The 16,434-nt window shown below is 48.0% G+C and overlaps 1 protein-coding gene across 1 annotated transcript; it reads left to right on the forward strand.

The window, feature by feature from the left end:
- The first annotated feature begins 428 nt into the window (after nt 1-428).
- Nucleotides 429-15,942, forward strand: VASH1 (vasohibin 1). The gene is made up of 7 exons (XM_076345165.1): nt 429-695; nt 5,830-5,918; nt 7,023-7,079; nt 8,169-8,243; nt 9,294-9,675; nt 10,071-10,183; nt 10,780-15,942. Exons 1-7 carry the CDS (start codon nt 429-431, stop codon nt 10,850-10,852), a joined length of 1,056 nt encoding a protein of 351 aa, XP_076201280.1. The 3' UTR covers nt 10,853-15,942.
- Nucleotides 15,943-16,434: the final 492 nt, after the last annotated feature.

Here is a 16,434-nt window from a genome sequence, read left to right on the forward strand (position 1 = left end):
GAGCGGCGCCCAGCCCGGCCCAGCCCCGGCCCGGCCCAGCGCGGCGCCGCCCCGCGCGGGGGCTTTGTTACCCCGCATGCAGCATCCGCCGGGGAGGCGGCTGTCCCCGCTCGCCCCCCCGCCCCGCGGAGCGCTCGGGAGGCGGCGCGGCGGGGGCGCCCCGGCGGCAGGCCCGCCCCGCGCGGTGCCCGCCGTCACTGCCGCGGGCGGTTGAGCCGCCGGCGCCTCCCCCGCCGCGGCGGCCTGATGCGGCACCCGGCGCCGCCCCGCCTGGCTTTTTCTCCCCTTTTCCCCGAAAACCCTCCGCCTTGATATCCCCGGGGGCGAGGCGGGGGCGGCGACGCCCCGTGCCCGGTGCGCCGGCCATGCGGGGCGCGGCCCCCGGCGGCCCGGCGGCGGGCGGCGGGCGCTGAGCGCGGGCGGCGGCGATGCCGATGCCGGGGGGCGGAGGGGCCGCGGCCGCCGCCAGGCGCCCCCCGTCCGGCGAGGCGGCGGCGGCGCCGCGGGACGAGGAGCAGCAGGAGGAGGAGGGCGAGGAGGATCTCCGCGACGGCGGCGTCCCCTTCTTCGTCAACCGCGGCGGGCTGCCCGTGGACGAGCCCACCTGGGAGCGGATGTGGCGGCATGTGGGCAGGATCCACCCCGAGGGGGAGCGGGTGGCGCAGAGGATCCGGGGCGCCGCCGACCTGCCCAAGGTGAGACCCCCCCCGGGACTGGCGCGGCGCGGGGTCCCGGCGGGAGCGCCCGGGCCGGGCCGTCCCCTGCGGGGCGCACGAAGGGAAGAGGGGAAACGGTGGCATCCCACTGGGAGGGGTCGCTCGCCTGACCCTCTTGGAGGCCAGGCTCCCCAGCTCGGGAGCGATCCCTCGGGAAAAGGGCCCCCGGGGGTGCTCTTGCAGGAAGCAAAGCCACGCTCTAACTCGGAGTGCGGGAGGGTGTCTGCGGGGCTCTGTCCTGGCGTGCCAGCAGCACCCTCTTCTTCTGAGGCCTTGCTGGAAAATGGACTTCAGATGGCTAATGTGTGAGCCCCCTGGGAGGGAGATGGATTGCCCTAAAGAGGAAGACTGGATGAATGATGAAAAGATGAGGAGAGTTAAATTTAGAAGAGTCTGAATACTTGAGGTGGGAGGGTAAGTGAGACAGGCAGAGGTGAGTCTTTGAACCAGAAGAAATTAGATTTGGGTACAGTCTCCCACACCAAAAGGCATTCTTGCACAGAACGGTGTCTGTCAGAAAAGAGACTCTTGATGCCAAAGAGTTTTAAGAGGAGTTAGCAAATGCTTGCAGAGCTTGTTGCTGGTGTAGGGTCAGATGTTGTGATTTCCAAGCGCGTTCCAGGCCTTGCTGCAGAGAACTCTACGAAAAGAGGAACCGGTGATGCTTTCACTTAACCTTGTGCCCTTGTGCCATACTGAAACTTTTGCATGTGAAGTCTTGTGATTGTTGCTATCTGTGTTGCACCTCGGCTGGAGAAAAATCTCCCCCTTTCATTGGCATCCTGTGAACAAAAGACACTGCAAACATTTGGTGTGTCACTCCATTGGCAGGTTATGAGAGCATTCCCATCACGCTAACAGAGGAAATTCAAATGCAAAAAGATGACGTTTTTTCTGCTCAGGCTTTTTTAGCAAGGACTTACCTCCTTGGGAAGGTAAGTTGAAGTATGCAAGAACATGCTATTATATAGTGCACAGGCAGTCTGTACTGCTTTCCATGAGGAACTCTGGAGAAGTGTGTGATGTAACATCCTTTGTGCGGTGAAGAGTTATAGGCATCTGTGGCAGCAACCAGAACAAATCTTGAATCCTGATTACAGTCCCTATTCTAACTCCACTAGTCTTTTCCTCCCTTTTCAGATTTCCTTCCTCTCCTCTGACTTTGTCCTGAGCCTGGGTGAGGGCTGAAAACATGTTTCAAATCAATCAGAACATACACTACTTCATTTCCTGACCAAAAGGGCTGATTTGGCCAGGAGAGGTGAGGGAAATGGAAGAAATAAGTTCACAAATGAAAGTCCAGTGCATGAGGGGAGGGAAATACAATGTTCAGTCTCTGGGGTTGGTCTTAATGTGAAGTACTTCCACTGTTCTCACTTTATAGTCTTAGTGCCAAAGAGTTACAGTTAGGGGACACAAGTGATATGAGCTCTTGCAATAACAGGTGAAATTGGGCTATCCGGTTTTTTTTGGCGTCTGCTAGCACCCCTGGGAACCAGATCTATAAACTCTATTCAGCGCTCCACAATCTGAGATCCCATTCCCAAGCTCCCCAGGCATACAGCTGAGAGGATGCTGGGATGCAGGAAGCAGCAAGGATGGATGGGCTCTGTTTCCCTAGCTCTTTTTCCTCTCTAGGGATGTGTTTTTATCTTTGAGGGCTGCTTACATCACCACCTGTCTCCGTGACATCAAGTTTCTTTGAATGGCTGATGCAACAGATGAGAATTAGGGCAATGAGTGTACTCTGCAGGGCTAGCTCCTTTGAGAAGCCAGGTACTGTCCATGTGCTGGAGGGTAAATAGGCCTTCTTAGGTGTTGGGAACTGGACTGTGGTTTGCCAACTCTGAAATTTTTGGCCTTGAACAGTAGCCAGTATTGGGTGTTGGGGGAAATAACTCTCAGAAGAGTTGTCCATAAACTAAACAATACCATAAAATTATGACTGCAGGAGGCTGTGATCAGATTTTATAAATATGTTCACAGATCAGCTGCAGGGGCCGTCTTTTACTGGGGTGTGAGAGCTCAGAGATCTCCTCTGGTCTCCATTTCCTTCCAGTAGATTTGAGGTGAGTGGGCATTGAGTGAGCCGTGCCATGGTGGCGGGACATAGCTGATTGGCCATGCATGCTAGGCTTGAGAGTGTCACCCTCCTGTAGGTTGTTTCCTTTCTAGCAACAGGGTGGGGTATTGCTTTGCTTGGAGCTCCTGGGACCATCAAATGGGTGCACACTGGAAATACAAAGTGATGTGTGCTTGCCTCATTAAGAAATGATGGATTTTAAATGAGGTAGTTATGAGGGCAAAAACAGGATGAGTTGCATTTAATGGGTTCATATATAGAGAGAGGGAAGAAATCCAGTTTCTTTAGTCACGCTAATAACTGGGATTGGTATTGCTCCCATGTTGCTTGCAAAAGTAAGATTAGGGAGGTGCTTGGATACATGTAAGCACCATAAAAGAAAGTTGCTAAACTAGGCTGGCCAAAAAAGCACCTGTGATATGGATAAGGGTGAAGCTTTGTCAGTGCCTCGCTCCCATCTGCCTTGTCTCATGTACAGCACGGTCCACTTAGTACATGAAAATCTCTGTTCTCAGGATTCCCTTTCTAAAAGCAGAGTCCCAATCCCATGCATATAGCCAGCCTGCCAGGATACATGAATCCAGGAGTGGGGTGATGCAACCCCTCCACACAAGTGATGAGGGACCAAGGACGTGTTCAGTCAGTCTGCTAAGCCTGGCAGAGGTATGTGCTCTGGGAAACCTGGGCTCTCTTCCTAGCTCACTCTCCAGCTTTCAGAATAACTAAAGGGACAGCAAAATAGATCTGATTTTCTATCTTTTGTGTTACAAGTAAATTCCTCTCTGCTTTCTGGAGGATTGTGAAGACTGCCTAATATTTATAGCCCTTCTGAGATGTGCAGTGGATGATGCTGGGTAAGAACAAAGCGTTAGGGTCTCCCATCCTGTCAGTGTGGGATTAAGGGATGGAGGCCTTATTCCTCTCCTCCTGCTTCTATTGCCCCATTAAAATGCTATAGACCTGATGCAAAAGAAACTGTAGCCCAGTCTGGGCTGCAGGCCCAGATCTGAGAGAGAGAGCACGCTGTACTTTCATCAGTTTAATTACTTGAGGTGCAGGAGGCTCTTCTGCATTAACTAGTCCCCTGCTGAACTGGTTGCCATTACGCTGTCTCAGTGTTGCACAGTCCTTTGAGGAAAAGGGGATCTGGCGGTCGGTACTAGTAAAGGGAGGAGTAACTACCCGGAATCATTAGTCTGTGCTGTCAACATGCACTTAATCTGTCTGCCTCCACTCAAAAAGCATGAAAGTCTCCATGCTGAAGAAATGAAACAAAGTTAAATAGCCTGTACTGGTTGTTACCTCTTTCATTGTTTCTGCCTGGAAATGATTTCCTATGACTCAGTGTGTCAGCTCACAGCATCCAAACTGACTCAGCTCGTGCAGTTCCAGAGATGGCTCCATCCCTGCGCCGCTCTCTGGAGCCTTCCCTGCTCCTGCTGCGGCTGAACAAACCCAGTTTCACATCTGCTCCTGCCGTTCCTGTGCCGTCTCCTGCAAGTGAGCCAGCCGGTGCCTCTTCTTGCTCCAAGCAGGGTAGGGAAATGAGGCACTGGAGATGGCAACTGGCACCTCCAAGAGGTGCTAGGAAAATGGGTACCAGTGGCCAAATGGTGCTACTTGGTTTTCCAAAAAAAAGAAAAGCAAGATCAAAACACGGGAGAGAAAATGGATAGAGACTGAGTTTAGCTCAGTGTTTACTTGCTGATGATGTTTGAAGCTAGACTGAAAAACACTTACAGATTACGGTTTCCGGAGGCAGCGACAGCCCGTCTCTCAAGGTTAAGCAGTCTCTGGTCCCTGTGCTGTGCGGGCACAAGCAGAGTGCGACCATGTGGCAAACCAGGACAGGGAACTGATCTGACTGAAAACTATCCATGCTTGCTGCCTCGGCTTTCAGCTGGTTCAAGTGCCTGACCTGGTTCACCAGTCACTTGTGCCAACCCAGGGCAGAAGAAGGAGGTATGGAAATGAGTGGTCCCAAAAATACACATGGAGGGTGATGAGTGGCTAACCAGCGGCGCTGGGTACAAAACTATGGCCAACAGAGGCAGTTGTGCACAGTGAGGTGGAAGGCCCAAGGGAAGATCTGGTTCTGACTCACTCTTTCGTAGCTGGGGATAGCCCAGCTCTGGGGGAAGTCTGAGGAGGAACTGAAATGCTAAAAACCAAACTGCTATGAAAAGCTGCAGCCTGGTATCAGAGGGGTGTGTGCAAGGCATGAGTTATCCTTCAGAGGGAAGATGCTGGGCTGTTTCTCCAAGCCTATCGGTCACACCAAATTTATGTCTTCTCCATTATATTTGTCCTGTGGACAAGACCCTTCTCTTTCCTTAGTCACATTTTCTCAGCTGCTGACAAGGCTGCAGTTATCCCCTGTGGAGCAAATGGTGAGGAAAATCTGACTGGACCCATAAGGCTGAGGCCTCAGAATGGAACAGCAGTCCGAATGGTGAACTTTCAGAAGTCATTCTCTGACCACACAATTCAAAACAACGAACGGTGTCGGGGTGGTAGTCATGATGCTGTCAAGCCTGTGTCCTAGCCAGTGCCGACTCACCTGAGATGCCAGGAGGCAGTAAGGGACTTCTATACCTTGCTTACAGGACTGTTCCATGCTCCGGTGGCTTTGGGGAAACTCATTCTCCATTTTTGCCTTTCTCTCTCCTTCTCCTGTTTTTGTTTTGTGCCTTCCAGTTTGCATACTGAAATGAGGCCAAGCTCCCTCTGGTGATGGCTTTCTTGTCTCCCATCTTGCCTTGTCAGTTAATTTTATCTAATTCTTCCAATGTAACGTTGCCTAAATGCAGGACCCTTTCAAACAGTTTCTCTTGCAGCTCTGTGGTGGTGCTTCATTCTGACTACAGTTATCGGTGTGGGAACAGAGGAATGTTCCTGGAGTGGTCACTTCGGGCAGCAAAACGGGGCTGGTTTCAGAGGAACACACTCCCTGTAGCTATGTGCCACTGAGTTCATCAAGAAGCCGGAGAGGTTTGGAAGCAGTGATTTATGTTCTGCTCCCCATTTCAGATTCCCATACCAAGTGTGCCTGCGTTCCAGCCGTCCACCCCCATCCCTGAGCGCCTGGAAGCTGTACAGCGCTACATCAGGGAGCTTCAGTATCCTTTACTGTTACCTTAGTCACTGGTGTGATAATCCAGGAAGAGCAAGGGGACTTTCTTTCCCTGTGAAGAGCAGAAAACCTCATTCTGCTGTAGCTGGAGCGGAACTGGAACTTGCTCCCTGAAAACAGGAAGCTGGACTTGGGATGACGATTTGTTTTGCTGCTCTGTTTCGTTTCTTTTCTGCCCAAGTTACCTTCTGATCTTGTTCGCTCCATGTAACAAATGGGCATGTTGTCAAGGGCCTTTCCCCACCACCCACCCATCTAGTTCAGTGGCTTTACAGTGCCATTTCATTAAAAACACGCGTATCTGAAACCCTGACAGCCAGATCTCAGATGGACTACAAAGTGTGTCACCTCACTGTTAAGGCATGGGTGAGCTGTGGTGGTGAGAAAACTGCCTCTCAGGTCATCCTACTCGAACACTCTTCTCTGTCTAAAGTACAGTCAGCCGCCCTGCTTTTGTGCATCTGTGGTATCCTGCCCCTTTATATGCAGAGCTGCCTGTGTGACTGTGTCCTGGGAATGAGATTTCTCCATCCCTGTTGTGCTGGACAGCAGGTATGTGCCATGCAAGCACAGTCTAATATCACTGATGAGATACAGAGCTAGCTCTGGCTTCAGCCCTAAAACAAGACAAGGCGGCAGACCTTTTGGCAACTCTCACCCATCTAAGGTGGTTGTGCTCTGGATTGGGTCCCAGTCAGTCTTAGAATAAGGTACCATGAACGTTTCAACGCTCCGTGTGTTCTGTGCAGACTGAAGCAGGCAGAGTTCTATCAAACTTTGTTCTGCCCTGGTAACTGGAAAGCTGAGCAGAACATGTGCTGTCAGCATGGACCTTTCGGAAGTGGAGTGGAAACCTGTGTGTGGGGAGGAGAAAGAGAAGAATTGTCAAGAAGGAAATACAGTGAAAATAAGGAGGGACTATAAATGGGAGAAAAGCAGGAGAGGGAGGTGGGAACTTTCTTGCGTTGCTGCTATATTTGTGGGATCATGGCTTTGCTCTGAGAATAGCAAGTAACATGAAAGTTCTTCAGACAGGTTTTCTTCAAACTCTACTTTCCAAGTTGCCGAGCCCTTAACTTCTTGCCTCCAGGTACAATCACACTGGGACACAGTTCTTTGAGATTAAGAAGAGCAGACCTCTGACTGGGTAAGTGCTGGCAGCCCCTACAGCATTTAATCCTTGCTTTAAGATGTTGGGGCCTTGCTATACCCACTGCTTTTTCTTCCACCCCACAGCCACAGTCTAGGTGGCACTCAGGGCTTTCAGTACTGCAGCTCCATCCTACTTTAGGTGACTTTATTGTCTGTTGCCTGAGGCACGGCTGAGCAGAGCTGTGTCTGGCCTTTCTCAAGGACAAGAGTAGGTTTTTTTGTCATGAATCAGTAAATCCAGTAAAATAACGTAAATGTATTTCAAAGATGTGCAGATTCTGCCTGCTTCTAATTGGAATATAACTATATGAACTTCTGATGGATTCTGAAATTAGGTCCTGCCCTAAACAAGCTTCGTAAAAGCCAAGTATCTTTACAGGTCTAACTTCGTAGGTCCTGTGAGTGCCTTTGCAGAATCTAGGCTCACTAAGCTTTTGGTGTCTCATACTTTGAAGGAGAAGGGGAATTCTCCTGACTGCAGATTTTCAGAAGAGCTATGCCCTGTAAGTTCCTGGAGATAAGCACCTGATGTTCATTGACTCTCTTGGCCAGCATATTGAGAGTCTCCCAAGACTGGCTTCTTACTATTGGTCTAGTCCATAGACTTATGTGACCCCAAATGTCTTGTGTTGTAATCAGTGCAATGTCTCCTCATAGTATTCGTTGAACGGAGAGTAGGGTTGATGCCAGAGAAGAGGGCTTCACTATCCTTGAACCTTGTGAGGCAAATGTTGCTGGCTCTCGGTCCTTTGAAGCTTCTGCTTGTGGTCACATTGGTGTCCACCCAGAACTCACTGAGCCAAGTGCTGTGGTCTCCCTGAGAACAGCGGTTGGCCTAGTAGGCAGCTTTGGTGTAACTCACTGAAGGGAGTTCCTTGTAAGCAGCGACAGCATATGGTAGAGACCTGGTTTGGATTTAATATCTTCCTAAAGAAGATATTTTCTTCTGTTCCCTGTCCTCAGTGGGCCACCTTCTCTCCTGGAAACCTACCTTGCACATATAGTGCAGAAGGGCTGAACTGGCCGTACTTACATAGCACAAGCCCTCTAACTGTCCTCGTCTTCCCTTTGTCCCACTCTGCAGGCTGATGGACCTGGCCAAAGAAATGACCAAAGAGGCCCTGCCAATAAAATGCCTGGAAGCTGTGATCCTGGGAATGTATCCTTTCCTCTTGGAACTGTGCATGTCTGCCCATCCTTGTGTTTTCTCCTCTGCGTTCTTATGATGCTTTGAGGCTGCTGATAATATTGTCACCAAGCCCCACATCTCTCTGTTTTCCCTCCCCAATTCTCCCAAAAAAACCCCACCAATAAAATCCAAATCCAAGCAACTCTCTGAAATACCAGAACTAGTTCTTCAGAGTTGCTCCTCCTTCCCCAAGAAGGGTGGTGCTGCTCTGGACAACTCTACAAGTGAGTAAAAGATAAAGGAAGGATCTAAGGAACATCTAAAGAGGGGCAAAAATATTAGCTAGAGTTAGGTCAGGAAGTCCTTTGTGGATAACATTGTTCCCTTACTGCAATGCTGCCTGCATGTGTTCTACATTAAAATAAGTTAGGGATCCTCCCCAACTTCTAATTATGGTGTATGTCACTTTACTATTATGTCTAACACTGCCTGCCAGCTTAGGCAATACCTTTATTAATTCTAGACATGTGTCATCTTTAAGTACACATCTTTCCTAGCTATCTTCCAGGCTTAGTCTACGTCACTCGGGCTATAGATTCTTGATGCACATTGGCAAAGCCACCTGGAGGGGCAGAGATGGCAAGTGAATGGTTCAGAAGTGTAGTCTGATGAGTATTTTGTTCTGAAGGTTCCTCGGTTTGTGTGTGAAATATTAGCTAGTAAAACAGATTAAAACAAACTAAGGAATAATGCTACAGCATTACAGTTTGGGAGCTATGGAATACAGTACGCTTGAGGTGTTAGCATTGCAACTTCTGCATCACAAAACTGCCTCAAAATTAACTCCCCTTTGTTAACTGTCTTGTTGAAGAGGCCAAGTCTGGTTTCCCCATGACCCAGATGAAAGTAGGGCAGCTTGCAATGAGCCGGACTCTTGATCTGGAGAACAAATCCTGCTTATGTGATGCCTGAATCAGTGGTGTGTCTGCTGAGGAGGCTGGGAGGGTTTGGAGCAGGAAGGAAGTATCTTGTCAAGAAAATGGTATCACTGGTTGTTTTCTGAATAATGGCTGCTGTCAGTTACCTCACCAACAACATGACCACGCTGGACCGTTTCCCCATCAGCTTCAAAACCCACTTCTCAGGGAACTACTTCCGACACATTGTGCTGGGGGTGAACTTTGGAGGCCGCTATGGGGCACTGGGCATCAGCCGACGCGAGGAGCTCATGTACAAAGCACCCGTCTTCCGCACACTGAGCGAACTCATCTTTGACTTCGAGGAGGCATATCGCCGCTGCTGGCACACTCTCAAAAAGGTGAAGCTGGGCCACTGTGTGTCCCATGACCCACACAGCGTGGAGCAGATTGAGTGGAAGCATTCCATCCTGGATCTAGACAAGCTAACCCGGGAAGACTTCCGCAAAGAGCTTGAGAGACATGCCCGTGATATGAGGCTGAAGGTAAGCAGCAAGGATGGAGTAGTTCACTGCTGCATCTGCTGTCTTGCCTGGCTGATGGTGTGCTGGGGGAATGAAGTGGCAGGAGGCTCTCCTAGATGGTGGTGGAGTAGAGGGTGAATTGGAGGCTGGGGGCTCTTTTCCTTTGTATACAGGCTGATCCCCTAACGGATGCTCGTGCAGTACTGCAGTTGCAATTAGCTTGGACTACATACAGTCCTTGGTGCCATAGCTGTCACTGTAGCTTGCTTTTTCTGGCTTTTGCATTTTTTATGCACTTGCCTTGCCTTTTTGTCTTTTATTCCCATATAATTAATCGTTGTTAGGCTTTGTGTTTGCTGGTTACTACTTGTATTGGTTTTCTGCTCATGTTGCTCTTACTTTAATTTTTCTGGCAGATTGGCAAAGGAACTGGGCCACCATCTCCCACCAAGGACAGAAAGAAAGATGTCTCCTCCCCACAAAGAGGTCAGGCCAGCCCCCATCGGCGCAACAGCCGCGGGGACCGACGGTGAGTGGGGCTACTGGGCAGGAGACCTATCTAGAGCATCTCTGTTTTACTCACAGCCTCCACCTTGCTGTCTGGTTTTGGATCCTTCTGATGTCTTACTGGGGTTCTTTATAACAGGGGATGCTTCTCTGACCTGCAGTAGCATTCTTCCCTAGTCTGTGCTTTTGTGAGTTTATCATTGCTTGGGGAGTGGGGGTACAGCTGGGTTTTTTTTTGTTTTGGCAGGGAGGAGGAAGGCAGCTCAAATAGACAGTGATCTTGGTAGCTGATATTTAACTTTACGCAGGGGTCTGAGCTCTGGTGTCTCACAGACCTGTGCCCCAAAGAGATTCCAAAAATTACACTGTTGTCAGTGAGATTGTTTTCCTAAAACTGATCTGGGGTACCAGAGTGGACTTCCTACTCTTCCTAACCTGCATTCTCTTCTGTGGAGATAGTTGGGAGAGTTCACTGGACATTGCAAAATAATCCTGCCCTCAATAGTGTAGGATAAGTCTGAAGCTTTCCTGTACCTGTTCCTGTGCTGCCATCTCAATGTGCAGCACTTCCTGACTGAAAAAACAGTTTCTGAATAGTTCTTACCCTCTTGCTTACAGGCCATCTGGTGAGAAGAAGCCTGCTGATTCCAAAGCCATGCCAGACCTCAATGGGTACCAGATCCGGGTGTGAAGAGAGCTGTGCCTTGTGTGCCTGGCTCCACAGACTTCTTGCCTGGCCACAGTTGGGACCTGGATCCACCTGCAGTGATTCTGACAAAGGGGACAGGGGAGTGGGAGCGGAACAAAGTGCTGATCTTCCCAGGTACTTCCTAGTGGGCCAGTCCCAGAGCTGGATCCCATGGGTCCCAGAGGATTCACCTGCCTGTTTCTGGGAGAGGTGTCCATCTTAATTCACTGAAACAAGTATTTTTAAAAAAAAAATAAAAAAGATCTGTACATTGGTGGGAGTTTGCTGCAGGAAGAATATGAAGTGAGTGGGGTCAGCAGACTTGCTGTCAATTTTTTTGTGTTGACAGCAAGTAGATGAAGCATCTTGTCTACAGTACTTCTTCCCTGTCTGCACAGAAGTCTTCAACCCATGCCAGGCCTGCAGGGCCGAGGGAGAAGTGATGCTGGAATAGGATGGCCCCCACATCTTCTGCAAAAACTCCTGGTTTTGTCATTATGAACACTTTGTTTAGCGTTGTTCTTGTGAGAGACAGGGCTGAATTTGCTCAGCCTGATTTATTGATCATACAAGGGCCTCTCATCCGGAGAAACCACATCTTGTGTGTTTAGTCCTGCCTATTTCAAAGCATTTCATTGTCTCTGAGGGGGGTAGACAGTGGGATGATGATGATCTTTACCCACTGCAATGCTGGTGAGCTGTTGCTGTCTTTTTGTGCTTGAGTGGGTCAGGATATGCCTATGCCATTGCCATATGAAAACGGGCACAGAGACCTCAATCGTCCCCGCAGCGGAGGCAGGGGCAGGCAGGGGCTGGTGCGAAGCCTGAACTTTGAGTCATCTCTTCATCAGCCTTCTCTCTATTAACTTCTAGTGACTGCTACTGTGAAAGCTTGTGGAAGGCACTTCAGTCACTGAGGTACGAGTTTTAAGAGTAAATAGTTAAAGAAGGATTTAATGATGTGAACAGGTTTTACAAGCATTTTTCCTTTCCACAAGGGTCTTGCTCCTTCCTCACTGTAGTGTTAGTGCTAGAGTTATAGACACCTGTTGGTGGGAAGCCCTGCTCAAGGAGATTGCAGCTGCTTTCCTGACAGCTCAGCCTGGAGCCTCCTGAAAGTAGTTCCCCACCCCAGTCCCAGAGCTGTACTTGTGTTCTGGCTCTCTGGATAGCTGCAGTATTTAACAGCACCACTTACGCTAGCCTTCCTCAAAGGGCTGGGCTGGGCCTTTCTGCCCACTTACAGCCTTGACTCTTCCTACACTTTTCAGGGGAGTGTTGTACTACCGATTAAGCAGTGTAATGCTTGTCAGAAATCTGGAGAGTTGTCAGACCTCTCTTTGAGGCCTAAGGCCTAGAAACAGTGGTGTTGCCAGAAGTCAGAACAGCATGGCCTTGAAGTGATCTGGACGCATGGATCTAGGAGATGCAAAAACTGAGCTTGGGAGTGGGAGTATCCTTGAGAGAAACTGAGTCTTGTTTTATCACAGCACTGACAAGGACCTACACATTCTGAAATACTAGATATTTAATTTTGTTAGAACTGGGCTTATTCTTTCCTGTGAATGTGTTAGAAACATGATGGAGCTTAGCTCTACCAGGTTTTTTGCTGCAGTATTGCTGTGCCACACCCTCATAAGCAGTGCTATTTTGGTGGCAGAGAATGGGTTCTTATCCCCAAACAAATCAGCTCTTCTGTTGAGTTAAAGCAGTGTTAATCCTTGAAGCACCACCCACAAGCGATTTAACTCAGGCCTTACAGGTTCCTAATTGTACATCCCTAACTGTGATGTAACTTGCAAGGCACTATATCCATACCACTGCAGCCTGTCCTTCCAAGCTGTTTTTGTAGTCTGTACTCTTCCGCTATGCTGTATGACCAGGAGGACAATCCATAGGGAGGTGGCAGAACTTGCTGCTGATCCAAGATAAGGTTAATCCAGAAAAGGATGCCAGTTTCCACAGTGCAGTACAACACCTGTCCCCTCCCCTGCACTCCAGCTACATGCAACAATTTGAAATTAGACCGCAGTAGCAAGCCAAGCACCCATTTGAATGTGTCCTCTGGTCAATTTTGTGTGGCTGTAAATTAACATATTTAGTGTCTGGATGCTAACGATGATGTTAGCTGTAAAGGTACCACAGTTAACTGTAAATAATATGGGTCACTTGGAAGCCACAAACTGCCTTTGCATAATGTTTGCTATGCAGCGGACTGAAAGTTCAGGTGCCACTGTGAATCATACAATAAATACAAGCAGCAGTCAGCAAGGGAGACTGAATGTCAGGTTTTAGTAAAGTGGATGAAATCCAGAAGAAAAATTATAAAAGCCACTTAGATAAAACTAGGATGCATCCTCACCATGACGGTTGGTTGGTTGGTTAGTTAATTCAGAGTAACTGGAAAGCTCTTGAGAATAATTAGTAGCTTCATACAGAGCACATTCAATAGCTGGAGACTTGAGCCTTTTTAGATGGAAAGGAGGGGAAGTGTGTTGGGGGGAGGAAGACTTCAAAACAGATGGGGCAAGTGAGGAGTCAGCTGCAAGCTAATGATGCTTTCTTGAGAGCAGGGCAAAAGGGATGCTCAGCAGTGTTAGATCACCAGGGCAGAATGGCTTAAAAAAAAATGCTTTGTTTGACCTGGTAACTAAGTGCTTTCCTGCAGCATGTAACCGAGGCCAATAGCTTAGAGAACCCAAAGGAAGTGGATGTTTAAGGAATGAATAACAGGTAGAGTTCAAGGTCTCTTAATCCTCAGCTGTAGCCAGACAAGAATATCCTCTTTCAAGGTTTAGTTGCACAATTATGTACGTTAGGAGGCATTTAATTCTTCTTATGTATCTAATGTTGATGACTTCTCAAGATGGACACAGGAGCACACATGAGCTCTCTACTAGGGTTACTATTTCAAGCCTTCTGCTATGTTTCTCTGTGTGGTAGAATTCCTGCCCCTTACTGTTTCTGCATTTCCAGTTTAGCAGATGGTGCAAGAAACTGGAAAATGACCAAACAATTCTCCCTTTCTTGCTCTTGCTCCCATCTTTGTAACAAGATGAATCACTTCAATACAAAGCTTAGCTTCCTTGCTAACAAACAAGTCAGCATCCCCCTGTGACAGAGAGGATTAGTGCAATCCAATTTTATGCCGTAAGAAACCTGAGGGTACAATGAAAGACGAACTTTTGCACTTCCACTTCTTTCCTCCCTCATCCACCTGCTCTGGCTTCTGGTCTGCCTTTAACCATAAGGAAAAAAAGGCTGGAGATAAGTTTTTTCACTTCTGCAGTCTTTACAGCTACAGAGAAGGAATAAAAATAAGGAACTAGACTGTAACTCATACTCCTTAGTGCCTGCAGAACAAAAAAGATGGATCTTGAGGAGCCCTATTAATTATTTAATGTTAACTATTAATATGATCGCTCATGTAGCTCTGGGGTGTAAATTTCACTGTTCAGTAGGTCTCATCTGATGTCTGTTCTGCAGTACAAGTCCTTCTGAACTCTGTGGAAGGGAACTGCGTCTATACACTAGGAGTGGATAGACACTGCCTATGTTGTATGTGAAGTCTAGGTGAGCTTTGAAAGACTTGAACAAACGATGACCTACTACTAGCAAAACTATTTTAAATGTAATGCAAACCTTGAAATAAGAGTTCCTCTTAATACTTTTATGTAGACAAGTCCCTTGATACCTGGCCAACTGCAATTTTTTTAATGGATGAATGGATTAGTGAGCAAAACTTTCAGCTACAGTGTCACTCTGATATACAAACTTCATATACTAAAGAGCGGGGTTGGGTGTCCATCAGTCTGACACACTAGCCTTTTTTTTAACTCTGATATGATAAGCTAAATGAGTCTTTAGGAACTTAAGGTACGTTAGCAAATGTTTTAGCTGGGAGTGGAGTGCTTTTTTTCAGTTGACTATTTTACCTGTGTGCCACTGTTTGGGTCAGTACATAGTATGCGTCGATCTACCAGAATGACTCCAGAACTGTGACTGAAACATAGTTTCTGTTCATGCAGTAGCTGTATTGCTGTTACCAGATCTGCTTAACATGAAGAATTTTTTTTTTTTTTCTTAAGTATTTCGGGTGAAAGCCTTAACCAGGTGCCTGCCCTGTAAGGTAGGCTCACATGTGGTGACTGTATAGACTGAAACATGACTGTCCTTAAAATTGTGGAGTTTAAGAAACCATAATGAACAGAAGAATGCTCCTGTTGCCAAAGGGCAAGAGTCTGGATTAGATGGGCTTGACCTTGCTCCAGTGGCTCTGGCTAATCACTTCAGGGTGATTGCTTTAGCCACTTGCTCCTTCTAAGTGAAGTATTTCAAGTGGTCCTGATGATCAGGCACTAGATATAAGCAGGAGGTGCCCTGTGTCCCATGCATACAGTGTGTGCAAGTCTGGCTGAAATAACACCGCATATTCCAGTGGTCTTGCACTGTTGTCCTGTCAACATTAAGACCTGCATTATGGATTTATAACTTAACCTAAGAAAGCAAGTGCTATTCTGGCTTGGTGTTTGCTCTGCCAGAGCAAGGTGGAGATGGTCCCTCTACAGCCAAGCTGAACTCCTTAGGGAATTTAATATGTCTGTTTTCTGAGCAGGTGTTTACTTGTATCACAACCACTCTCCTTCAGTGGTGCCCTGGCCCTGTCTGCTCAAGAGCAACTCAACTTAGGCCCAGAAGGCTACTGAATCCCCCGTAATCTCTGCAGAGCAGAGCTTCCCTCCAGGTTAGGGTTGAGATGGTGCTAGTGGGACCAGAATGGTCCTCTTCCATGCAAATCAGTATTCTACTCTAGCACTGATAGGGTGCTCCAAAACCATTTACATCTTTATCACTGGTACAGCTCAGAACTAAGAAATGGAAGGTTTCTTTCTTTAAGAACAATATCATGTATGTCTTTTTGTAATTAATCAGTGTGATTCTGTGTTCTTATGTAGCCAACACAGAACTTGTATTTAGATTTAGTTCTTACTGCACTTCCCATAGCCCTCATGTTGATACTTCTTCCTGCTTCCTTTGACACTTAGACAATAAAATTCCCTCTGTACTGCTCTCGGCTTGTGCGGAGAAAACAAGATGTCTGTACTGTCTTTCTTTCCTATTTAAACTTTCCCATTATCAGTCAGCTGAGAAGTCAAAGGCACAGCCTTGAGTGATGGTATCAGACAGATTGCGTATAGCTGCCCAGTACTTGCAACACTATGGACATGGAAGAACCCTCATTCTCCTTCAATCACCTGAACAGGTGAGTATGTCTGTACACACAGAGGCAGCTGCCAGAGAGTAAGAAGTACGTATGTGGCTGTGTAGCAAAGGCTAAAACTCACCTTTTCCTCTTGAACTCCCATCAGTCAGGCTAGATGGAAAAAAAAAGTCAGTGGATGCAGCAACAGAAACTTCAGTCTTGAAACAGTACTGTAAGGGTTAACACAAGCCTCTGCTTGCACCGCTCTACTCTTCACCATATGATCCAGTCTCCCTCCCTGGCCTGAAAAGCAATTCTGCTTAAGGTCTGTAGTTTAGTGGCCTTCCAGACTAATGACCTCACCAGGACTTCTCAAGACAAA

This window comes from Aptenodytes patagonicus, chromosome 7 (genome assembly GCF_965638725.1).
Source record: "Aptenodytes patagonicus chromosome 7, bAptPat1.pri.cur, whole genome shotgun sequence".
Lineage (NCBI taxonomy): Eukaryota > Metazoa > Chordata > Aves > Sphenisciformes > Spheniscidae > Aptenodytes > Aptenodytes patagonicus.

Excerpts from the sequence above, each read along its gene's own strand:
- VASH1 (XM_076345165.1), top strand. The coding sequence starts at position 429 with ATGCCGATGCCGGGGGGCGGAGGGGCCGCGGCCGCCGCCAGGCGCCCC. Across the intron at positions 5,919-7,022 it reads CGCTACATCAGGGAGCTTCA|GTACAATCACACTGGGACAC; the intron begins GTATCCTTTACT and ends TCTTGCCTCCAG. Across the intron at positions 7,080-8,168 it reads AAGAGCAGACCTCTGACTGG|GCTGATGGACCTGGCCAAAG; the intron begins GTAAGTGCTGGC and ends CCCACTCTGCAG.